Here is a 26,066-nt window from a genome sequence, read left to right on the forward strand (position 1 = left end):
CGGAGCCTGGGGCTGGGGTTGGGGCCCCAAGCAGTTGTTCTCCAACAGATGTGCTCCTGCGTCCCAGCAAGAGGTGGCTTTGGTGGAGTCAACAGAGCGTCAGAAAGCAAAGGGTGGGCCAGGGATCAGTGTGACGCTGCCATTTCTGCCTGGCAGGGTTGTCCTTGTCCATTTTTTTGAATCAAGAAAGAGCTTGACCTTTGTCGTTCATTTTGGTAGGCTTCCTCCTGGGTATTCCATGTGAAGCCTGCAACCATGCATAAGACACTGACTTTGGCAGTGGATGGAGATCACAGAAGAACCCCCAGTAAGTGGATTTTTTTTTTCAAGTCTGTTGTATTTATTTGGGTTTTAGCTAACGGGAGGGGAGAAGAAATCAGTTATCCGAGGAGGGTGGAGAAAAGATAGGAAGCAGGAGCAAGTCTAAGCTACTCCAGTTCTAACTCAGCCATCAATGACTGGGACTTTGTTCACATTCCTACTGCTGAATCTCAAATTCTTCACTTTTAAAACAAGAGCTGGGCAAGGCAATTATGAGGTTTCACTCTGAAAGACGCCACTGCATTTGTGCCTCTAGAACACTCTCTTGCATAACAATTCTGCAGTTACCTTCATTAGCCTTCATGATAAACGCTTGAAAAGTTTTGGCAGGTGGTATTAATATTCCCATTAGAGAGGTGGATATGTTGAGGCTGGGGAACTCTCCCTTCTAAGCTACAATGTGTGCTTACTAGCAGGAGGTTTATGTCTGTGGATGGATATTGGTGTATTGGGCAATGTGGGCATGTGTCAAATTTCTCAGCTACGTGAATATGAAGGGTGCAATTATTAGGTGGATTCATGACCACAGGCTGACTTTACTGGTCTTATCTTTGATGACTTCTGCTAAATGGATGTTCTGTTTTAGAGAGTAGTTTACACTCCATGCATCAAGCAGGGATTCACAAGTGGTAGCAGGAGGCAAAGAAGTGGTGGGCAAGCAGAGATGGACAAGGAAACGGAAGGAACTGAGAGCTGAGTGGCCAGGCACAAGCTGTGTACCCCAGACATTTGAACTCCTTTGCTCCTCTCCTTAATCCTATTGAGGAAGATTGCTATCATCAGGCCCATTCTGCAAATATGAAACCAAGGCCTAGGACAGTGGACTAGCTTTGCCCAAGCGTGTAAGCATCGGAGTCGGACTATGAAGCTAGGGAATCTGATCTCAGGGTTTGTACCCTAACTATTGTTCTTCAAGGTCAGATGAGGCAGTCAGGAACCTTCACGAACTGTTCTGGTGCAAGGTAAGATGAGCAAAAGGACATTCCCCAAAGCTAACGTGCTTGCAGAGCTATTGGCTCACCGTCTGCTGCTGGCTGCCACCTCTTTCTAGAGAGCAGTTCACGGCAAGAGCCATAAAGTGCTCCGTATTTGCTGTCTGCAGAATGCCAATCCTAGAAATGTATTCAAGTCCAATTAAAGCGTCAAGCAGTTTATTGTATGATGTGTAATAATAAAAAAGGGAGCAAATTAAGTGTCCTAGAATAACATATGATTAAGTAATTTCACAAGACATTAATTTGTTGGAATGCTGTGAAAACATTTAACACGATAATTACAAAGACCGCGTAAAAGGATAGGAACATGTTTCTGACAAAATGTTAAATTTAAAAAGCAGGATTAATATATATGCACACACACACACACACGCACATATAGGTTGTGAAGATAACTCTAATATACAGGTAGACTGTCTAAGCCTGAAAGAGAACAAGAAGAAATTCTAGTATTTTGGTATTTGTTAGTCTTTCCATTTTTTTTTTTTTTCAGATTGTTATTAGGGATGAGGCTTCTTGCACAGATAATGAGTAAATGACAAGCTGGTGGCAGGGGTGGTTGAAGTCGTTGTGTGAGGGTGAAGTTGATGAGAGGGTTTTTTCTCCCCCGGTTCTCTGTGGGTGGTGGCCAGGAGGCTAAGCTGGGGAAGTGGACTCGGCCCTGAGGAGCCCAGGGGCTTGAAACAGCCACAAGACTGAGTTGAGAGGATTCTGCTGGAAGCAGGTGAGCAGGCATGGCTTTCCCAATGCCATCATCTCCTTCCTGTCACACTATTTCTCCTGGAGGCTATTTAGATCTCAAAGTCTTACTAGTCACTTTCTCTGGGGGCCAATGTTTGGTTCAACAGGGAAACCCCTGCTTGGGAAGCCACCCCATTTCAGAGTAGTACCCCAGTGACTCCATTTCTGACCCAGCTTCCTGCTGGTAGGAATCCTGGCAGGCAGCAGATGATGGATTCAGGGTGACTGTCCTTGCTACTCATGTGGGAGACCTAGAATGAGTTCCTAGCTCTTGGCTTGGGTCTGGTCCAGGCCTGGCTGTTGTGGACTTCAGGGCAGTGGTGAATCAGTGGATGCAAGATCTCCATCTCTCCGCCTTTAAGAAAAAAGGAGAGGGTCACCCCATCCCCATCCCTAGGTGCCTCGTTTCCCCAGCCTCCCCAGTGTCCCCAGCCTCCCAGGCCACTGTTCTGCTTTGCACTAGGGAGCTCTGTGAGACACCAACGGGCTGCAGGGACCAGGGTTTGGATGCCCTGACTTCAGCATGGGGTGTATCAAAGGACTTGACAGTTGCCCTTGACTCTGAGTCCAGGGCAGGCTGGGTTGCATTTCATTCCTGGTGTGGTTTCACCACTCAGTTAAGTTATACCAGAGTGGGTCAACCTAAGAGCCCCTGGGTTTGAAGAGAAGTCCCCAGGGAGCCAGCGTCTTTTCTGTCCCTCCCTCTCCCCGCCTCCACCGCCTTGCTCTCTGTTCCATCTCCCCCCCCCCCCCCCCCCCCACACCTTGTAAATCGAGGATGAGCCCAGCTTCTAATCTTGATATGGACATGGGAGCCAGGTCTGAGGGGGTGTGTTAAGCCCTCACAGCAGATGGACTACACAAACGGTCGTCTCAGTTACAACAGGACTTTGAGAGAGGAGGCGCTTTGCTTCTGTCTTGCGAGAGATGGGCCAGCCCGCCTTGGCCACGCGTGACACGGCGGCTGAGCCTCTACGTGAGAATCCGCAGGAGCCTCGGATGTCACACATCTGCCGGAGACTGTGAAGTGGGCGTGTCTGTGCACATGGCTGGCTGTGCTCGCGTGGCCGCAGCGAATGGTGGAGGGGCAGCCTGGGTTTTACTGGAGTGTACCTTTCGGTAGAGGTGGTGTGGACCTCTTAAGGTCTCAGTGGCTCTTAAGGCAACAATGACCATGAGATGAGCTTTGGACTCTGCAGGAAGCAACAGTGGGGTGGGCCAGGCAGGGAGCCCAGGGGCTGCAGGCGTTACCTCGTCTGCATGGTGCGTCCCTCTGTGCATTTTTGGGAATGCGCTCTTGCCAGGCAGTGTGGGACTGCGCCCAGATCCTGTGGGCCGCGCTGCGGGCTCTGTGGCGGCCGCACTTGCGCCCGCAGTCAGGCTCTGCACGTGCGCAAGCCTCCCTGCGCACGCCCCCGGGTGACCCACGCGCGGAGCGCAGAGACCTCCGAGTCGTGTGCACTTGGTGCGCTCGTGCCCGTCTTTCTGCATTAACGGACGCACCTCCACATGTCTGGGAGCACGTCGCTCTCTGCATGTGTGCACGTTCCATGTGCACGCCGCCCGGCTCTGTGTGCAGGGGCGCCTTGCGTGCGCGCGCTCAAGCCGGTCGGCCGCTCGGGACCCGTGCGGGGCTCCACGTGTCCCGCGGGGCTGAGTCCTCCCCCCCACCAGCGCCCCGCAGTGGGCCGCGGCCATTGGTCGCCCGCATCCCTCCTTCTCCCCCTCTCTCCACCCTCCCCCTCCGCCACCCGCGCGCCCGCGGTCCCTGCTGTCCCCCGCGGTTCCGGCGAGGCCGCGCCGCGCTGCGCTCCGCTCCCATTGGCTGCGCGCGCCTTTGTGTGGCGCCAGCTGCGGCCCCAGCGCCTTTGAATGTCGAGAGGGGCCGGGAAGGGAGCATTTCCATGGGCCATCTGTCTCCCCGCCAGCCGCCGCCCCGCCGCCGCCCGCGCCCCGCGCTCCGCCTCCCGCCCCGGCGGCTCCCGCAGCCCCGCCGCCGCCCGCGCCCGCGCCCCGGAGCCGCGCCACAAAGGGCCCGCGCGCAGCCGCCGCCGCCGCCGCCGCGCGAGGAGCCAGGATGGTCCTGGTCCACGTTGGCTATCTCGTGCTTCCAGTGTTTGGCTCTGTGCGAAACAGAGGTATCGCTTTTTCCTTTCGGGGTCTGCTTCGGAGCGTGGATCGCCGCAGGCACCGGGCGGGGGGTGGGTGCAGCGGGCGGCCGGGGGCTCACGGCACACCCGCGAGGACGCAGAGGCCAGCGGTGGCTTCTCCCCACCCCCTTTTGGGGGACCCCCGAGTGTCGGGGTGGCCGCCCCTCGTGGGAGCTTTTGTAGTGAAGTTAGGGTTTGGTGAATTCGGGTCCCTCCCGTCCCAGTCCCCGTTTTTATTCTTTGCTGCGGACGTGGTTCCCCCCAAATCCAACCCCTTCCCCTAATACCTAGCCCTGAATGCACGAAAGGAGATGCGAGACTGTGTGTGTGTGTATGTGTGTGAGAGAGAGAGAGAGAGAGAAAGAGAGAGAGAGAGAGAGACGTATTCTTGGTTCTCCGTAATTCGCTTTTTCTTTTTTTAAGTATGTGTGTTTTGTGTTACATGTGTTTTGCATTTCTTCATTTTCTTTCTTTTCTTTCTTTCTTTGCTTTTTTTTTTTTTTTTTGTTGTTGTTGTTGTTGCTGTTGACCATGAACCCCAATGGCTGGCTTTCTGGGACCTGGGTATCTGCCCTGTCCCATACCCCAGCCCCCACCCACCCGTGGGCTCTTGCACCATCTCCTACCCTGGCCTTTTCTCCTCTGCACCCCTTTTGTGTCACCGCCCTCGTGCTGCGGCCCTGCTCCCCCTGCCCCCGCAGTTGTCTTGCTGTGACAGTTGCGTTAGGGGTTTGAGATGCCTCTGTGTGTGTGTGTGTGTGTGTGTGTGTGGTGTGGTGTCTGTATGTGAGTGTGAATGTGCGCGCGCGCGCGCGCGTGTGTGCCCGTGCGCGAGTGTGCGCGCGCGCCGCGAGACTCCGGCGGGCGCCGTGTGGCGCGCAGCCCCGGGCCCGGCCGCTGCCCCTGCCCCTGAAGGTGGTGGAGCCAGCAGCAGGCCGGCGCGGCCTTTGTTTTGAGCTGTGACCTGTGGGGTGTGTTTGCACAGTCCTTGGTTCCCTCACATTCTGCGGCAACAATAGCCTGCTGTCTGTCCCTCCCCTCCCTCCCCACCCCGCATTTCTTCCATTTTTCCTTGAATCAAAAATTCCCAAAGTCAATCCCAGATGCATTTAGATTCATTTTTTTTTAAATTTAAATTTTGCCTCTGGACTCACATTTCTCTCCTTGGAAATGTTTCTTCTTCTATCCTCTCCCACTCCACGTCTGCTTAGATCCCGGCTGGCTAGAGCCCACCCCTCCCCGCGCTCTCACACACAGGCTGCTGTCTTCCCGGGGCCCACTGGGGCCGCCCCTCCGAGTTGGGAGTGGGGGGGTCGTAGGGCCAGCGCTTTAGTGCGCCCAAGGAGGCCCCATGGGGCCAGGCCAGGGAAGCCCAACCCTCCACCCATCCCAGCCATCCCTGCTCCCACGCCTCTCCAGGACCCACAGGGAAGGTTGGCCCCTCCATAGGGTTGTTGGAACTGCAGGTTCTTTTTTTTTTATTATTTTATTATTATTTTTTAATTTTTATTTATGTGTGTGATGATAGAATGATGACATTCTGCATTTATCAAATCTTTTTTTTTTCTTCATTGTGTAGCTCAGTGAATGGTCAACTCGCGGCTGTGTGCTCTGTGGCCCTTCTGCTCCGCATTTAGCTGTATTGTGACACCCCTCTTAACCATTTCCTGTCTCCATCTGAGGAAGGCATTGCTATTTAAGCGGCAGTATCCCCTATCTCGGGCCAGCCTAGCTGGGTTTGGGGTGGGAGGAGTGGTTGCTTGAGGAAGAAGAGGGATGGGGGGTTTGTGTTGGATGATCCCTCCCTGAAACGGCACCCCTTCCCCCAAGACACAATTATCTCTTATTACTTGGCATTTCCTCTTAAAACGGGTGTGGAACATTTCACTAGGCAGAAATTCAAAAATGATTAAGAAGGATGTTGAGCCTGAAAGTATAATTATCCTGATTAAATCATTATCATCCTCATTAATACCACCGATCTCTAAATACCATTGCAGGGTGCCGATTCCATGTTTTGAAATTCAAATTGTTCAGCTGCCTTTAAATTTTATTTTTAATACTCCCCATACCCCACCCTGCATCCCCCAATCCAGCGAAAGCAAATTTTGCCCATCAATTTAAGTTTACTTTCATGGCAAACACCCCCGCAGGAAATTTAAAGACTAAGGGGTGAGTTGGGCTGTGGGTAAAAATCTGGCACAATGTGTTAAGACTTCATGACCTTCCGATAGAGGATACTAATGCTTAACTTCAACAAGGTCCTAAGCCACAATCTTCTGGTAAAACTATTAGCTAGTCTGCCAGCTTAAATCTGTTCTTTTTAGTTTTCATTGTAGTAGGGTAGGGTGTAGGCCATTTCAGAATAGATGTAGAGAAATAACCATTTTTGTATCTTCATCTTGTTTAGCTGAGTACATTGCTCTGTAAATCCCTGTTAAGTGGATACCTTTTGCCTTGGCTTGGAGGCTGTGGCACCCTATTTTCTGGTTATCCGGGTGGCTGTTGGCAGCACCCAACCACAACTGAGGATTATATGTAGTCGGAGGCAAAAATACCAAATCAGTCTCTCTCTATATGAAAACGAAAAAGACAGTCTGTGGTGAAATGGCAGTTACTGCTGTAAATGATCTCTGACAATTTGGTAGCATTGAGGTCCTGGCTTAGTGGAGAGCCGTGGCCAGAGGGCCTTAATGGTTTAATTGTACAATGTCCAGAGTATCTTTGGACATCTGCCCTGGCCCTCAGAGCTGCCCCTTTAACAGACGGCTCCCTTCTGCTGCCTGGAAAACAAAACAGAAACAATCATGAAAGAATCAGACCCCTGCTTCGAGGGTCCTTCCAAAATAACCATCTCGAGGAGCCTCCCCAGATTGCCCACTGGCAATCTGAAAAGACAAGAGGTTAAAAAACGAAAAGAACAAAAACCGAAAAGAATCCCAGCAAAATGGTTTTCCATTAAACAGGGGTAGCGTGTTCTGCTGTGCCGAATTACTTCCTGTTCTTATTTTGTGGGTAATTTTTTCTGTATCAAATATCCTTTTGGTTGTGTATCTTTTTCACCTTTTCTTGTACTAAAACTAAAGCATGATCTGTATTTTTTTACATCCCCCCAGTTGACAATGTACAGCGCTCGGTTAGAGATGTACCCTGCTGAACCGTACTGTGGTCGTGTAGCCCCGGGCCATCTGCTCATTGTACGCTGCTTTTGTTCTGTTGCCCTTCCGAAGCATGGTGGCCCAGCCTTTTTTTTTGTATCGTGTGCATGATGACATTGTTACACACAGAATCCACTAATACTAATATACAATCTCTCAATAAAGAACTAGTTTTTCCTATATTAACCTAGTGTGCTTTTTCTCTTGCTGTTTTCCCATTTATTGTCGTATCCTGCTGTTTAGATCCCCTCGCTTCTCTATCCCCAGCCTCACCCACCCCCACCTCCCATTGTAAGATTTGAGTGAATGCCTTTTCTTTTACTCCGCCCCTGCCCCCTCCCTTTTTGTTGGTACAGATATGGTTGCTTTAATCTCATCTAGTCCATATCTATTTGACAATAGCCATTTGGGGCCATGGGAGGGGTCAGTTGTCCAGTCCCTGAAACAGCCCACCTGCCTAGAGAGCCCCTGTCTCTGGCCATCCCTGGGGATTGAGCAGCCTCCCTGTATCATCTTAGTTTCCAAATTACATGGGCATTCCCTTTGTGATGCTGGTGAAGAGAAGGGGGTATACCACTTAGATTGAGAAAAGGGATACTGTTCTTAACTAGCAATCGTGTAGCATTTCAGACTCGCCTGCAAAAACCCATTTTGAGTTGTGTTTTAACTTTTCTGTTGACTGTCTCATCGATCGACTGTCCTGATAAATCATGCTGGGGGTGACATGTGACCACGTAGTTGGAGCCGAGACCTGGAATTGTTACAGGAGGCTCTGTGCTATGCATATGCAGAGCCCTGGCATGGACCAGGTTAAGCTGGGCATGCAGCTTGTGGGTAAGGAAGATGACACCAGTTGAAGCCACTCCTACCCTTGATCCCAGGGCCAGTAGCTGAGAGGGTACCTTACTCTAGGAAGAGGGGCCGTGTCCTTTATGGGCTGTGAGCTGAGTAAAGCTGATTAGAGCTTCAGTGCCTGACAACTGCTTCATCTGGGGCCCTGCAGCCTTTCTTCATTGAAAGAAAGCCAACTCGGCCATGGGCGAAGTGTGTACACATGTGTGTGCGTGTGTGTATGTGTGCATGTGCAGGTGTGTGTGTGTGTGTATGTGTGTTGGGTCTGGGAAGGGATCAGGAGAAAAGTCAAGACCTGCCTCCAGACTGAATTGGAAGAAGAGCCCTTAAAATGTGTTTTCCTCATAATTGCATTGGAGAAGCTGGTACAGCTGGACTCCTGCCCTCCTCTCCCCCTGCAGTAGAACCCAAATTCAAGCATTTGTCAACTAAACCTATTCAATTTCAGCCCAGAACAGGTCTTGCTAAATGAGGCCTTTTAGTCACCAGAGGAAATCAGCTGATTAAAGAAATTCATGATTCCTTCTGAAGGGTCTTGGAGTGGGAGCCTCCACCTCTTTGGCTTACTGGGTTGTTTGCTGGGCTCACCTGTGCGCCTTCCGCTGACCACCGCTTCTTTGCCTGCTGAGCGGCTTCTGAGACTCCTCTCTCCGGCACACCTGCCCCCTCTGCTTTGGCCCTTTGCTCTTCCAGGCTGGATGGGAGAGCTGAGCTGATTTACTGTGACATGGGGACACACAGGGATGGCCTCAGAGGAGAGATGCAGGCCTATCAGGTTGGCCCTTCAAGGAGCTTGCGTTCTTCTTACAAACCTTTTTTTTCTTTAAATTCACAGAAGGTTTTTAATTGTGTTCTTGGACTGACAAAGCCTAATGACGTCTGTTTCCCCAGCCCAACCACAACAATAATAAAACCACCCGCTGAACAGGTGCTCTCATTTCTTACCTAAAGAGTGATGTGGCTCAGGAGATCAGTTTTAATCAACTTCAAGACCTGACGACATGAAATTAGTGCCAAGTGTGTCAGGATTGTTTGAGAAATTCAGGATAGGTTAGCAACTTAGTAATGATATATACAGGGTTCACGGAGAATCTATGCTAGCCCTTTATCAAGTGTGCCCTGGATTTGGCTCAGATGGTAGGAACTGAACGCTTACTTATTAAGGAGACATCCCCTTTGACTGGGTGAGCCAAGAACTGCAAAGCTCTCCTGCTTTGTGTTTACCGACCATCTGACCTATATCTCTTAATAACTGTGGCTCCAGGAGTTGGAGAAAACCAGCTACGAAGTACACTTGGTAAGAGGATGGACCACAGATCTTGTTCTTGGCTCTTCTTTCTGAACAAGAGGACTCCCTTGAGACTAGCATCAGATCCATTTAAGATCCATTTAATTAATTAATTTTTAAATAATAATTTTGCATCAGCCCTCAGATCCTGTTAGTTATTCCAGGTTTGGAGTGGTGAGGTGTGGTGGGGAGGGGAGAGCCATTTGAGAATGCTTGAGGCCTGGCAGACAGAAGGCAAAGGCTGGGCTGGGTCTCAGGTCTTGCTTTCACTTGCTGACCCACCCTTTGCCCATGGCCTTCTCACCCTCAAGGGAGGGTTCTGCAATGTCAATCCTGGAGAGCCTCAGCAGTTCCCAGGCTCCTGGCGGACTGTGTCTTGGTACACTCCTGAGGCCAAGGCCAGGAGATGGCAGGCCCGCGACTCTGACACAGGGCTGAACTTTGTTACTGTCCTACCTTGCCTTGATAGTCCAAATGTGCAGGACACTCGCCTGGGTTTCCCCATGGGTCTACATGACTTTTACCACTATGTGGGTGGTATTTCCAAGAGAATTGGGGAATAGGAGAGATTGACTCGCAAGAGACTCAGATTTGGGATGAGAACGAAGAGCAAGGATTCATGGCCCTGAACCGGAATCATTCATAGCGCCTGTACTTCATGTGTTCAGTCATTCATTTCTTCACTCACACACTCCTTTGTTCATTTAGTGAGCAGCTATGTTGGGGCTAAGTACCAATGGACAGCCGAGGCTGAGAGTGGAGAGCTTAGGAAGGTAGGTGCCAACCCAGATGCTCTGTACCCAGATGAATGACAGAACATCCTGACTGTTGAGGTTGTCTTAGAGGCTGTCCAGTCTTGACCTGGAAGGATGAACTCAGGCCAGAGCCCCGAGCATCATCTGAATGATGACCACAATAAAACCAGCTGATATGCTATTTGGAGGCACCTGGCACACAGTATGTGTCTAGGACATGCTAAGTAACTTCCCTTCCGCTTCACTTGTAGGAGTTTCCTGCCCTGGGATCACATAAAATCAGAGATGGCCTTGGTGAGGAGGTGGGGCTGTCAAAGAAAAGGGAGAGCTGGCAGTAGGTGGTAGGGAACCAGTGCAGCTGTGGCCAGGGACTCTGCCAATTGAGCCAGGGTAGAGATGCACTTGATCAGGGAGGGATGTGAGTGTGTGCACATGTGTGATAAGGGGTGTGCAAGGACACATGTGTCCCTGTTACCTTACACAAGTACAGAGTGCTGTGGGGCTGCTGTCCCACCAGTAAATGACTCTACTGTGAGCACAGCTCTGAGAGTTGACAGCAAGAGGTGTGGAGATGCAAGAGAAAAGGCTGGACACAGTTTTGTAGCCTCTTTGGGGAGAACAAGCTACATAGGATTTGTCTGTCCTGAGGATGGGAAGAAAGCATGCTTGAAGGGCCTTACCATGGGGAGGCTGTTAAGCACCATTGTGGTTTATGGGGTGAGGGCTGAGGGAGGTCTTAGGGGTGCCTGTCAGGGTACAAGACAATGAAGACATGTAAGGCAGATGGGATACATCTATTTTGGGGAAAAATACAGTGTTTGGCATGGAGAAGCCAAGACGCCACAGTGGTAGTGGGAAGGGGGTTGCATTGATGTTTGGGATTTGAGATTTTTAGGTCTTTATGACACAGGTTCCTGGGTGGGCTAGAAAGGCATTTTAGTCTTAAAAGTCCCCTAACATTTACAGGACCTCCTCCCCCAACACATCTGAGATCCCCGAAGTAGGGGGTACATGTCACCCTCCAGCCCAACAGGATCTCTGAATTCTCCGTCCTCTGAGAGCTCAGTCTGAGCAAGTGACATCTTTTTTTGCCCTTTCACAGCAGACAATTCCATGGGTCTGTAGCAGGATTGGTCCCTTCTCCCAATGGCAGAAGGAAGGTGGGGCTGGAGGGAGGGACCCCTCCACCGCCCTCCTGAGAGCAGGGTGGGCACAGGACAGGGTGGGTGTGTGTGATCCTTGAGTTGGTCCCAGGTGCAGGACCAGTGGAGCCCAGGGGACCAGGGACTTAGTCACGGCTCCCCGCACTGCCCTTTGTGGTTTGCAGGTTGCCAGGAACACATCAAAATCAAGACAAGCAGAAGCATGCAGTCTCTTCACCAGGTCTGATGAGCCTGGGTTGGAGTGCTAGTAGATTCCTTTTCTGTCTGGGAGATGCCTCTCCAGCTCCTGGCCTGTTACGCTCCCACAGGATCTAATTTCTCAATGATGACTTTGCAAGGCCCACAAGGAGACTCTGAGGGACAGGGAGGGTACCTGGAAGGCCTGAGGACTCCCCTCCCATCCCCCACCCCTCAGTAGGAAATGTGCTAGAAGTTGGGGCCATAGACAGCAGGTCAGGATAGCCCAACCCGCACTATTAAGGGGAGGTGGGCTCTGATTCCCGTTGAAACGATGGCCTTGGAGTTCCACATCTTGGGCAGCTTTTGCACTTGCTCTTCAGTCATCTTGCTCTCTTCGCAGACCGTATCTATAATGGAGGTGATAGAATTGCATTTTGGGCAGTTTAGAACCTAAGCCAAAGAGGACAGTGTGTGTTCGTCTGTGTGCCGTTTGTCTGCAGAGCAGCAAACATGATGTGCATCCAAGCTCGTGTCTCCACTTTTTATTTCCTGTTATGTCACAGCCTTTTGCCTTGGGCTAGTGTTTCCACAAGCATCACTTTGAATGGCTGCACAGTGGTCCACTTATGTATGTGGGGGAGGTAGCTGCTCATTCAGGTTTGATGACCTCTTGTTGCACTCAGATTGTCACAGAACCCCGGGGCCACTATATGTGTGGAGGAGGCAGTCAGGGGACTGGCTCTCAAGGACCATTCCTGCCATCCACAGGTCCTAACAGGGGTCGGGGAGGCAGGTCAGAGAAGGCTGGGGAAGGGGTGAAGTGAACTGGCCGGAAGCCTGGATTCTGGTCCTTGCTCCAGCACCCAGTTCCCAAGAGGTCTTCAACATGTCTGTTTCCCTGTTGGCCCAATGTCTGGGTTATGGCAAGTGCTTGGCACAGGAAGTGATGCCCAGGGAAGGACCAAGAAGCCAGAGCAGTTGCTGTGCTTAGTATGGCTAATGGGCCAGGCAGTATCAGGGAAATAGTTCTGTCCTAGCCCTGTTATGTCAGTCTCCCCTGTGAGACTTCCTGTCTGCTGAGGGAGATAATCGGTCTAATTGCCCCTTCCTGCTCAAAAGAGCTGTGGGTTTTCTCTCTCTCTCCTGGTGAGAATAACTTTCATTTCCAATAACTGTCTTTTCCTGAAGACAGCAGCCAATGGGCCCCTTAGTCCTCAGAACTCTGGACCTTCCTCTGACCGCAGACACTGTGCCTGTTGGTTGTCGGGAGGAGGGTACTTATGTCGCCTGCCTGTCTGGTGGCCTGTCTGGGACACGGGTGACACCAAGAAAGCACAGATACCAGGGCCTCCTGACCCCAAGCAAGCTGAGGGCTGGAAACAGGCTCCTTTGCATGAAAAGCCTCCCAACCCGTGAGGGGTGATGATGGTCACTCACACCCAGCCTACTGGGTCTCCCGGATCTCCTTCCCAGTGGCCTCTGACACCTGGGAGTGGAAGTGGGGCTGCTGACTCAGCGCTGACGCCCATGGTGGAGGAATGGAGAGGAAGTGAGAATTCAGCTAACACGTTTCTACAGGACGGATTGCAAGTTTCCATAGCTGCTGCTCCGCTCTGGGGCCGGGCGGGAGGGAGAGGGCAGGCAGGCTCCCTTTCTTTTACCCCATCCTTCTTCCCCAGCCATTGGCTTACCTCCAGGTGGTGGTAGGGTCCCCCTGTCACTACTTTCTTGAGAGACCACCCACTCACCGTCTGAAGGGGCTTCTGCTGCTGTGTGCTGGGCAGGTTGATGGGTTCCTGCAACCCAAATCCTTTTCCAGGCCCCTTGACCTTACCTATCCCTCTACCCCCCAGACAAGCTGGTCCTCTTTCTCTGTGCTGCTTGTCTGCCTCTGGCCCAGTGGGATGTTATTTTGTGTGTGTGTACCTCCTCCTGAAGTGGGTGACACAATGGAGGTGCTGTTCCAGGCTAGGTTCCATCAGTGTCTGCCTCCCATCCGCTGAGCAGCCTGAGTTGTGGAGGCCAGGGCCCTGGAATCAGCTGTGACTGAGTTGTGGAGGCAGGACTGAAAGGGGGAACCCATAAGGGTTGGTGCAGAAGGGGAGCTGGATTCAGGGTGATTATGAGGCTGCCATGGAGCCAGGGGCAGCTGGAGGGGGGACTGGGCCACCTGAACCCAAGGGCCCTTCCTCAGTAAGAGCCACGTGGAATGAGGTCCTATGGACCTCATTGTGGAGGTAGGCCTGGGCAGATGAGGTAGGGGTGAGATTAAGAAGGGCCCAGGCACTGACCTGAGGTGACATTTCCCTGCTGTATCCCCTAAAGGATTTCTGTGCCATCCTAAAGGATTTCTCTTAGGGGTGAGGTAGAGGAGGGAAGGAGAGAGTCGGAATTGTGAACAGTCAACATGCCCGCCACATAGAACATTCATGACACCTGTGAGGGCCCCAGGGAAGGGATGCCTTGCTCTCTGCCACATTCAGGCGTTGGGGGAACAGCTGTGTGCTTGAAGGCCGGCAGGAGCAAAGGGCCTGGAAACAGTGGGATTCCCAGGATTCTTGCCAGCTGGGAGCAAGGAACTTTTAGGCTGCCAGCTACGAATGCTACTATACATGAGTGAGAATACAGAACATGGAGGTCAAATTCAGGTCAGGCCACTCTCAGACACCGGGTACTACTGGGGAGGAGGAGTGAGAGCAATGGATGCCTCACATTTGCCACAATAGCCCCTTCTTCCCAACCTCATGGAGACCCAAGCTGCCCCATGTCTGGAGTTGCAGAGCTGGTCCCTGGATCCCAGGTAGGCCTGGAAACAGTTTCTTCACTCTGAGGACTGGTGTTCTTCCTGGGTCCTGAGCACGGCAGCTGCAGCCACATGGTCAAGGCTACTTGGTGGGTCGGCCCAGCAGGGTAAGGCAGGGGAGGAGAACGGCATTTTAGTACCCTGCAGGCCCCTCCTGCTGCCTGCTCTGCAGAGTGGAAGCCAGGACTGGGAGCAGAGCCTGCGTGAGAACCCCTGGGGTGGGGCTTTTGGGAGGGTATGCCTAAGCTGGGACTGTCCCCAGTGTGCTAAGGGACTTTATTCTGCGGCAAAAGGCAAGAGGCAGCGGCACTACCTATATTTGCAGTGCTCTGCAGCCTTGTTACCACTTTGCGTTTCCCTAAAACTTGTTTCAGTCCTTCCAAATGAAGACCAAGTACTCTCTTGCCTTTGGTACCTACTCCCAGGTTGGCCAAACAAGGACTGGGCTTGCCGGGGTTTCTTGGGGCTGGATCCCAGGGGTCAGTGGGGCTAAGAAGGATGAAGTGAGTAGCAGAGAAGGCGTGGATTTTTTTTTCAAGATTTATTTTTTTTTTATTGCAAAGTCAGATATACAGAGAGGAAAAGAGACAGAGTGAAAGATCTTCCATCCGATGATTCACTCTCCAAGTGACCGCAACGGCTGGTGCTGCACCAATCTGAAGCCAGGAACCAGAAACTTCCTCCAGGTCTCCCATGTGGGGGCAGGGTCCCAAGGCTTTGGGCTATCCTTGACTGCTTTCCCAGGCCACAAGCAGGGAGCTGGATGGGAAGTGGAACTGCTGGGATTAGAACCAGTGCCCTATATGGGATTCTGGTACGTTCAAGGCGAGGACATTAGCCACTAGACTCTTGCACTGGGTCCCCAGGTCACAGATTTTTGCTGTCAGTCAGTCTTTGGCATTCCTACCTACCAGCCATGAGACTTTGGACCTCACTGAGCCTCAGTCTTTGCTTCTGAAAACAAGAGTTGGCTTGATTGACATGAACCCCGATGTGAAAAGGAAGGGAGAGTGAAGGGATTCAGTGACACATGAGGGACAGAGTGCCTAGCAGAACCAGTGGCCTCCGAATGTACACACACATACACACACACACACATACACACACACACCTGCCTAGGCAGGCTCCTGAGAGAGTAGACAGGACCCTAGTAGGCAGGACACTGCCCAGCATTAACTGCCTTAAGCAGTTAGTGAGACTCTGCAGGGGGTGGGGTAGGGACATCGGGAGACATTGCTGGCATCTGGCTCCAGCCTGGCAGGGATGTCCCCTGGACACACTCCTATAGTAGGTGGAGACCTCACAGATGTGGCTCCCAGAGGGCCATGGTGGCCAGAACATGTGGCCATGCCCGGGGCAATCTTGGCACACGGGTGTGGGGAGAGGTGACTGAGGCCCGAGAAGTCAGGAGGGCCTGATAGAGGATGTGGGACTGGCTCCCGAGGAGGGAGAGTGGCAGCCCCACTGGGCCTGGGCAAGCTGCTAGGTCTGTCCTGCCCTCTCCCATCTAGGCCAAGATCTGATCCAAGAGGGGAATGTTAGAGTCCTGTGGCTGTCATCCTTGTGTGAATTTCCTTTTTTTGTTTTTGAAGCATTGGGCCCTTGCATTTCATCACCATCCCTTCCATTCCAGATACCTCCCTCTCTACTCCTCTGCCCAGTCCTGGCGGTGACACCCATGATCCCCTGAGTCCTTTCCTGACCTCTCTGCCCAGCTAAGCTGTGTGAGTCCTTAGCCGGGCAGCTGCACTGCTCACTGGAAAAGCCAATTGGAAGGATGAGGCTGCCTGAGGGAGCTGGGGACTCATGGCCTCCCTCCACAGTGAGCAGCTTTCTTGGGTTCCTGGGCTCCCCTTCACTGAAGCTCAGGGTACTCATGCTTGCCTGTTGGGTGGAGAGAGGACTGAATGGGAAGGGTAAAGCCCCAATGGGGCCTTAGTAGAGGTGGTTGTGTGTGGCTGCTTGCTAGTGAGGCATTGCCACCTGCAGACCCTGACTGCTAAGTACTTGGGAAGGGTAGTGGAAATGTATAGGGAAAATTCTGAGCCTCAGCATTCTTACCTGCAAGATGGAAGTGAGAACAGCAGTCCCTCAATACAATAGGGTTGCAATGCGGCTGGGGTGTGATGGTGGATTGGCTTCCAGGTGTACACTGCATCCCTGCGCTAGACCAAGCCTGTGCCGGGCCTTGGGGAACCCAGGGTAATGGTAGCCATGGCAGCAGGAGTAGCAGGTGCACACGAGGCACTCACCTGAACACTTCGGCTGTGTTAAAGAACCTGAGCATGCGAAGCCCATGAGTGGAGTCCAGAAGTACAGTCCTAAGGTATGTGTGGGGGTTTGCTTAGCCCTGGGGGTCACACTATGGACAGACTGAAACCTGAAGAATGGATGTTTGAGTGAGTCTTAAAGAATGCAAGGGGATGACTAGGAAACAGGCAATGAGGGGTGTGTCAAGCACAGGGGCTGCCCCGCCAAGGACCAGGTGAGAAACAGACCAGAGCAGAGGGATGCAGGGAAGAGGAGCAGGGACTAACGTCCTGCAGGAACGCTGGCCTTTGTTCAACTCTACCAGTCAGTGTCACTGGCTGAATGGTTCTGCCAAGAGGAAAGTCCACACAAGCTACTCAGAGCTTTGACTGTGTCATGGGCTAATGACTGAGAATGTGTCCTGGGCGCTGATGAAGTGACAGTCCCAGAAGACTGCGGGAAGCCGGGTTGGGGATGTAACTCCACAGTCACTGGGTTGTTGTGGATGCTGTTGGGAAGATGAGAGAGTAGAGTCCTGGGGGGCACCTTCTGGGGCTGACCTTGAAGGAGGAGCTTGGGGCAGCATTTCCCACATGCTGCCCAGCCAAACACCACGGCTCCTTGAGCTGCTGAACACTGTTCAAGCCCAAGGGTCATGTATTCCAACAATTTGAAAATGCTGTGCAGCACGGTAAAGGCTCTGATAAGGCCTGCTAGAAAAAGAACCCTTTGATTTTGCTTTAGAAGCATTGTCCTAAACTGTCCCACCACAGGGAGGAGGAGGGAGAGAAAGAGAGATTATTGGAAATATCCCTTGAACTTGGTGCAGGGAGCGTAGCCTGGGAATGAGGTCAATGGCCCAAAGTAACTCCCTTGCACTGAGGGAGAGGTGAGACAGAGTGAAAGGCCTCAAAAGGGCTTGAAGGTTAGCCCACCCCAAGAATGCCATGTGTAGCTGCTAGTTTAGTGTGTGTAGGTTCCAGGAACAGGATGCCAGGAGCCTGGAACAGTAGTTCCCTTGCACAAAAATTTATTTCTCAGTTGACTGGAGGCAAGTTGGGTAGGACCCCGGCTGTTTCCTGCACTGGCGGTGGGGGCAGGGGACGGTGTCATCTTTCTGCTGTCACTTCATCATTTTGCATTGTTGAAAAGGAGAGGCTCCGCTTTGAAAGGGGCCTGGGCCCTCAGGACCCGAACCCTTAGGACTCAGTCATTTTCTACCTGAGCCCATCACTTGGGGGGTTAGGATTCAGCGTGGGAATCTAAGGGGACACAGCCAGCCAGACCATAGTAGCTACATAAGAGAAGGCTGGAAAGTTAGAGGTCGAGGCTGAGTCGGCCGCTCAGCACAACTGATTCTGACATCCAGAGCAGCCTGCAGTGTCAGGAGGTCTGGCCCTATGCTTGAGCACCTCTCTGCTCAGGGCTTCCCTCTCCCGTTCTGCCTTATGTGGATGACCTTGACCAGATCCCAGGGCTGGGCTTTCTCTCTTTCCCATCCAGATGTGCTGTGCCTGATGCACATGGCATCCTAGTACAACCATATGTTCAGCTGGGGAATGCACTTATCAGGTGAGTGTCAGGCATATTCCTGGTGCCAGCAGCATATACCCCTGTACACAGAGGTGCCTGCCCCAGATCAGGGCACTCAGGCCATACACACACCAAGTACACACACACATGCACACACACACAAATACACATGTACATCATATACCTCAAGGACTGCAAGATGCATTCACATGTGCATCCTGTGAACCTGAATGTATTGTCCACGGAAATCCAAATGCAAATGTCTCCAGATGGGACTTCCCTTTCTTCTCTCTGATGTGTCGCCTTGCTCCAGTTTGGCCCCATTCCACTGTCACTGAGCTTATACATTAAGTAGCCCAGCAGGGAGGCCGAGGTTGTCCTTGCCTAACTGGTTTGAATGTACCTGCCAAATTCATGGCATGGCTGGTACTCTGGAGGCCACAAAATCCTTGTGAGCCAGGTGCCCTCACTAGAGAGCAGGGAGGGTGCGAGTGAGGGCAAGGGGAATGTATTCTCCTTTACTCAAAAAATCTATTCCCAAGCAGGTGATCCATGAAGAGGGCAGTGCCTGGGGAACTCACCATTTCTTGCAGATCCTGGCTCACCACACCTTAACCTTCGAGATTCTGTTTCTAACACGTTTACTCTGCATTAAGATGTTCACCTTGGCCGAGGCTTTCACCCAGAATCGTGCCATGAGGTCTGAGTCTGTCACTGTGCCCAGACTGACTGCTTTCTGGGTGCTGCCGACTCCATCGGACCCCTCTTGAGGCTCAGCAGGGGCAGTGGGCTTAAGTTGGGGGATGAAGGAAGAACAGCTGATCAAGTGCAATCTTCACTCTGATGGATAAAACATACCATGAGCACCTTTTTGGATTCTGTAGACCTGTGGGAAAGGGAGAGGTTTGCGCTGGGATAGAAGGATGAGCTGCCAGTGGAGAGGGAGGGATGAAGCTCATTGAGGTGTGCAAGAGGAGTAGGGATGGCTGCTAGCCTTGACCGCAAGAACCTTGACATTGGCCTTTGGGACACTTTGGGTAGAGGTAGGCAGTCCCATTCCACCTGTGTCCCTTCTGGCAATCCAGATGCCCTGAGCTCTGGTTCAGGGCATTGCTGGCTGGGACAGCCATTGGTGAACATTTAGCTTCTCTCACCCAGGCACTGAGAGATTGAGGGGGACCATGTGAAATTCACATTGCTGCATCCCAACAAGTTGGCAGAGCAACCATCTCAGTATTATTTCCGGTTGCTGTCATTTCCCAACATCAAGGTTAACTGGGCCATGGCTGTTCAGAAGATTTTCCGTCATCAAATGGGCCTGTTACCTGGGAAGAGAGGAGGGCTGGGTTTCATCTGTGCACAGCGTGTGGGTTTCTGTACTCCTGGAGAATGTGTGGAGCTATGTCCATAAATCACAGCAGATATCAGCAGTTCTGGTACCCTAGGATCTGGGGCTCCCAAGGCACATGTGTGCGAGGCAGATGTCCTGGCAGCTGGTATTTTGCAGGGCTTGGGATGCTGGGAGTGACACTTGTGCAGTCCACACTACGGGAAAGTTTTCTAGAATCCCCTCACCCAAACCCTTTCAGACTGCCCAGTTCTGGGAGGAGTGCTTGGAACACCACGAGTCTGCTGTTTGCTCAGCTGTCCTTGTCTGATGGCCAGCTACCTCCCTGAGGTTTGGCCTAGGCATGTGTGCGTGTGTGAGTGTGTGGGGGGTAGAGGAGAGGGAAGGCTTTGGGCTAGCTAGGCAGTTCCTCCAAGTTCTCCTTGCTCCAAACCAGTGCTTCCCTCCCCACTGGATCTCTGAAGAGCAAGGGACATCCAAGGCTGGCACAGAACAAGCCTTGAGCAAAAGGCTCAGGGCAAAGTGGTAAGTTTTGGAAAAGACATCAGGTTCCACCTGTGGTGCCTCCTACCGTCGTCTGCCTTCAGCAGGCTGCCAGTCCCTTCCTGTCCCATGAGAGAAGCACCTGCTCATGAGGGCTGCAATGAGGGTTTTAGAGGCATCAGCTGTTGTTCTGTGTTGACTTTTGGGTACATTTGTAGTAAACTCAACAATAAATGAGGCATTGGTGGCGATCCTAAGGCCTGTGGTGCTGGTATTGCCACCTTTCTTCTTCTTTTTTTTAAATGAAAGTTTTGTACAACAGGCTCCAAGATAACATTCCATTCTAACTCTATGAGGCTAAAGATGCTGGGAATCCAGATGTTTAGCTAGGAATTGAACCAAGAGCAGCATCATTGAACCAGGTACGAGGAGCACCTGGCTTTTTTGGGCCAGATTTCTGGATTCTACTGAGACCAAGGAGCTCTTTCCCATGTCATTCGCTTTTTTCCTTGAGTTTTTTGTGCTCATTTTGCTGTTTGAAAGCCTTATCTTCTTACCCATCTCTTCAGGCTGCTTCTTGACCTTCTTTTTGCCATCTTCCTGACCAGAAGTGCCTCCTGGGTGTCCCACTTCTGATACAACTGATGGCCTGGAAAAGCAGCTCAGGGTGGCCCAAGTGCTTGGGGCCATGTACCCACATGGGGGACCCTGAAGACTCTCCTGCCTTTGACCTGGTCCAGTCCTGGCTATTATGACCAGTTGGAGAATGAATCAGCAGATGAAATATTTTTTCTCTTTGACTCTCTCTCTCTCTCTGCAATTCTACTTTTCAAATGAATAACTGAATTTTAAGAATGCAAAAGACAGCACATTGCAAGAGGTGGTTCTATTACATGATCTAAAATCTGAGGCTGGAGCTGATTTATTAGTTATTGTTACTTAAATTCTTATTTAGAATCCAAAAAGTAGACCCACACAGAATGAGATCTTTCATCTTCTGTTTCATTTCCTGATTTCCTGCAACCATCAAGACTGGCCCAGGCTGATTCCAAGAGTCAGGAACTCAATGTGGAACTTCCATCTGTGTGACAGGGACCCAAGTCCTGGGACCATCATTTGTTGCACTCAGGGTGCATGATAGCAGGAAGCTAGATCAGGAGCAGAGCTGGGACTTGAGCTCAAGGACTCCAATATGGGGTTCTTGTGGCTCGAGTGGCATATTAGCTGCTGTGTCAGACTTCTGCCCCAAGGCTTGGGTTTGAATCAGCTCATGGTCCCTCCAGGACCTGGGCCAGAGCTCCCATTGTGAGGACAGTGCTGGGCCAGAGTCTGCTGCACACAGTTACCACATCTTTGTGCAGACAGTGAAATTCCTGTGTGTGTGTGCTGAGATAGGCTTATGAGAAAGTGAGAAGATCCTCCTGTGCCTGTGGCCCTCAACATTTTCTCCTCAGGGCGGGGCGAGGAGTGGGGGTAGCCTCTGCAGTGAGCCAGCTTCCCAAGGCAATAGACTCTCACCTGGTGGCCTGCCCAACCCTGCTACTATGATTCATTGCAGAGGTGACTATGAGAGCAGGAGGGCCTGTGTGGCTCCCACACACTTTCTGTTTCTGCCATGTTGGAGGTCAGTGGTCCACAGATGCCCACTATGCCCCCAACCTTCTTCTTGCAGTACCTGGGCCTGTGTCCTTGGGTGGGGACTCTGTCCTCAGCCTGCAGGGGTTGTGGCCTTCTCTTTCTGCCTCTTGGTTTCCAGTAGCCTTTGCAGAATCTGCTGGAGACATTGGTGAACTCTACAGGCTAATAACTTGTTCACAGTTCCTTTTCAGGTGCTTTGGGTTCCACCCCTGAGGCTCACTGTGAACTCAAACTGCTCAAAACCAATAAAGGGAAAAGGATGCTATCCACAAAGGACTCCAACAGACTTTCCCCCGCTGAGATCTTTACTCCCATTCATGAGGTCTAAGTTTGTATAGGCTGTTTTCGGCACCTGTCACCCTCCTAGTAAGTTTGTTCATGTGACAAAAATCCACAATTCTGTAAACACCTGCCACATGGACTTTTACATCCTGGCTCATGGGCAAGTGCATTGGAGGGAGAGAACATCTCTTGAGGGAGGCAACAGTGATGGGAGAGGGAGCAAGAGGCTGGGCTCAAATGCCAGCTCCACAGCTCACTGGTGTGTGCTGAAGAATAAGGATGGGCAGCATTGGATGCACCTGTCAGGGCTTGTTAGCGATGAACTGGTGCAGGTTTTTGTGACTGCCAGTGACCATCAGTGACCACAGTTCAGACTGTGAAGTTGAGGTTCCTATAAACAAAGCATAGGATGGAAGGACATGTGACCAGGGTTTGGGGATGTCCCATATGACAGTGCTGTTGTCGATAAGATGAAAACTCTTCTTTCTTAGCAGTCCAACTAGGGAAGCTATTGCAGTCCACTTGACAGGTAGTTAAAATGGCTCCAGGATCCATGTACATACCTCTCCCATCAGCTGCAGCCTCAAACCATTCTGAATAACTCACATTCCATATCTTGGAAATTGGGGATGCATCTTACAAATGCCAGTGTGTTCTGGTTGAATTGCCTCTTGGAAGTCCTTTTTGCAGTCCTTAAAGTGATGATGCAGTTGGTGGCCTCTTAAGGGGGAATAACATCTGCATTCTTTTTAATGCACTCCATACACATGGCCATCAGTCACTGGGGGAGAATCCTTGAAGACAAACCTCAGTGTCAAGTTTGTGCTGTTCAAGATCTTGTTCCTTTATCTCACTGCAGGCATTTGCCCCATCACCTTGCTTTTGACACTTGTGACAAGACTGTTCGCATCCAAGGACGTGGGATTGAACACATCTGAGAAGCAGAAGGTAGCACGTGCAGGGCTGGGGACCTGGGGTCCCTCCCACAGAGACCAGCCTGGTCCCCCTTTCTTGGGGCCCTGGGGATGAGGATTCTGTCTCTGTTTTGCCTTCCAAGCCCTGAAGATGATTACAGGAAATACTTGCTAGAAGAGACTAGGATGGATGGAAGTGACCCCAAGCTAATGTTCTAGAAAGAGTACTAGCTTCCACAGCACCCCTTCTGTTTTCACTCTCATTCATTGTTCAAGCCTCCCAACCCTTTTCATGTGTCTGGGGATGCTCATCTTGCACTCTTGCACTTCTTTACCTTCCAGTAATTGTAGTCCATGGGTATCCCTTCCCAGGCCTTCCACTGTCCCCTGCTTTCAGTGTCCCCCCTGACCCCTTGTCAGAGCTATGGGTTCCTGGCTGCCTGCTCTGTCTCCTACTCCTCCTGAGCAAAGCTGTCCTTGCTCCCTGCCCCAAACACTACCCCTCAACTTAACTTTGTACTTGAGATCTTGGTCTCAGATGCCCCTGTAACTAGGTATCTGGGATGGCTTAGCTGCATTGGGTCTGTGGCCTCCATGGGTGATGATAATGGTATAGAAAGGCTCTGTGGAGGTTGGGTACACTGCCAGGTGATGGAATTGCTAGTCCTTGGCAGGGTCCCCCTGGGCTATGTTCCTGGACCAGGACAAACATGGCTCAACATAGGCCCCTGGTTCAAATTTCTGCTACTCCTCTCTTCTCCTGTATTTGTTAATTAGATATTAATGAAAGCTCTGCAGAGGACCAGGAACTGTGTGGGGCTGAAGAAGTAGTGGTTATACTCTACATTCACCATTCACTCATTCTGTCAGCAACTCCTGGTTGATGGGTTAACTGACTGGGTTCAGGTATGATCTGGGTGCTGGGGAAGTAGCTATGCTCTGACATCACAGAGCTAATGTGATGGTGGGGGAGTCAGATCACATGCAAGTTGGCAGGTTGACAGGTAACGTGGAGGAGATGAGGCATGTGCTTAGTAGCCTGGGGAAATCTGGTGGTGATCCTGGGTTGTGCTTATTTTGTGGGTGACACTCAGGGGGGCCTTGGTGTTAAGATGACATTACTAGAGCCAGAAGTCAAAAGCAGTAACAGAGGGAGCCCAGCAGGTGCCAGTGATTGTCACCTTATCATGGGCGTGGCAGGATGTGGACACCTCCCATCCTTTGATCAGGACACTTAAGGGCACAGTATAGTGTTGAAGTTCACTTCTGTGGCTTCCATGTCTGTGGATTTGATTCACAGCTGATAGAAATGCTAAATAGGCCAACTGCGTGTGTGCTGAGTGCAAGCAGACTGTTTCTTGGGTCGTTCCCTAGACAGTGCAGTGGAACAGCGATTTCTAAAGTGTTGGCCCTGTATTGACTACTGCACATAATCTGGGTTGATTGAAAGTGCATGAGAGGAAGTGTGCAGGTTCCCTTCAGACGCTGGGAGGAAATGCGAGCGCCTATGGAGTTTGGCGTCTGTGGGGGACTCCTGGCACCCATCCCTTATGTTCACTTGTGAACACAAGAAGAGTGGGTTTCAATGCAGTCAAAGATTCTCGTGAGTCACATCCAAGAACAGGCAGCTGAGACGTTAGTCTTGGAGCTCCCTCCCCCAACCCGGAGTTCGTCTGCTGCTCTCAGCATCACTGCCTCTCACTCCCTGTGTGGCATCTGGACCTTGATCATACCTGGATGGTGGACAGTGACAGGTTCCACACTTGGGTGGCAATGAGACCCCAGCGCTTGGAGAATCTTCCTGCTGAGCCAAGATGGAGCCCTGCTGGGGTTGGGGATGACATCCTATGAGCCCTGAACTGCAGCATCAGGCTGGGATGGGCTGGGCTCCACTTCTCACCTCTGCCATTAGAGCTACCTGAATGGTTTGTAAAATTCACATTCCCAGGTTCCACATTGAGCCAGCAATCTGTATTTTTATTAAATTACAAAAATGTTTTTATTTATTTTACTAATTCCACTCAGCAAAGAAGGCCGAGGTTCCCTGCAGCCTGGATGGGCAGGGCGGCAGGCTCCAGGAAGGGGAGACCTCCACAGAGCGAGGTAAAGGGGAGAAGGACAGTGTGTGAACGAGTGGATGAGTGAAAGATGGCCATGGCAGAACCATCTTCTGAGTTCAAGGCACTTTCCAGATACTGGATACGTCATTTCCACTTCAATGGATAGATTTTGGGCAGATGGTCCCATGTAGCTTCAAGGAAAGCTGGGAGCATATCTTTATTCCAGATATGCATGTCCTAGTTAAGAATGAGGGATTTCCTTGCAATGGTGGGAGGTAGAGAAGGATATCAGAGGGCAGCTCATGGTCTCTGTCTTTGTCATCTTGTTCATGTTGTCAGTTGATGAGAGGTATTCTCATCCTGAATACTGCAAGATACATCAGGAGTCCATGCACTGGCTCCATTGAGGGCCTTCCAGCTCATCCTGCACACAGTGCTGGTGAAGCTTATTCAAGGACGAGCCTTTTCCAGACCCTCCTCCCTCAGCAAGAGGGTTGGAGATATTAGAAATTTCCTGCTGCCAGGACAAGAGAAGCGGTAGTAATGTGAGTGTGTGATTGGCCTTAAAGGAGGTGTGGACTGAGGGTCAGGCGGAGTTGGGAAAGCAGTTGTGCTGCTCCTGGGCTAGCCTGGGAACTCAGAGTCCCTGAGGAAAATGTGATTGGAATTCCAAACACCTCATTTACAAACAAACTCTTCTGTCTTCTTCTCAAAGATATTTCTATGGCAACCCCTGCTTTCCAGCTCTTCCCTACAGTAAGTTGTGGGTCAAAGCACCAGATAGCACCAGGACAAAGAGTTCCTCCAGCCACTTCCTGCCCACTCTACATCAGAGTCAAGAGATGGGGTGCTAAGACAGAATTCTGCCAGCCACCAGGACTGCCTTCACCACCTGCCCCTCTACTATGTTCAGCCCAAGAGGTGTGAGTGCAGAATCCTATACCCACTGCTTGTAGCCCTAGGCAGAGTCGCAGGACCCACCCTAGAGGGAGAGCCAAGAAGTCATGGCCTTGAAGGGGTTCAGTTGCATCTTTGGGATTGCAAAGCTGTGCAGCACAAGATGGGGGAGGGGTTGGAGGGTTGGGCGGGGCTAGTGGTACCACAGGCAACTTCCCATCCACTTGCTGAGAGGGTTCTCTTGGAATACTGCCC

At 51.5% G+C, this 26,066-nt stretch overlaps 1 protein-coding gene across 1 annotated transcript in view; it reads left to right on the forward strand.

Annotated features, from left to right (window-relative positions):
- Window positions 1-4,134: 4,134 nt before the first annotated feature.
- The window catches only part of RNF165 (ring finger protein 165), a 91,042-nt gene continuing 69,110 nt past the window's right edge, over window positions 4,135-26,066 (forward strand). Inside the window, exon 1 of the mRNA XM_040984718.1 lies at window positions 4,135-4,195. Coding sequence (XP_040840652.1) covers window positions 4,135-4,195 — 61 coding nt within the window. The remainder of the gene's footprint in view (window positions 4,196-26,066) is intronic.

The sequence above is a fragment of the Ochotona curzoniae genome, unplaced genomic scaffold, assembly GCF_017591425.1.
Source record: "Ochotona curzoniae isolate NIBS_2020 unplaced genomic scaffold, NIBS_Ocur_1.0 contig_43, whole genome shotgun sequence".
In the NCBI taxonomy this organism is placed as follows: Eukaryota; Metazoa; Chordata; class Mammalia; order Lagomorpha; family Ochotonidae; genus Ochotona; species Ochotona curzoniae.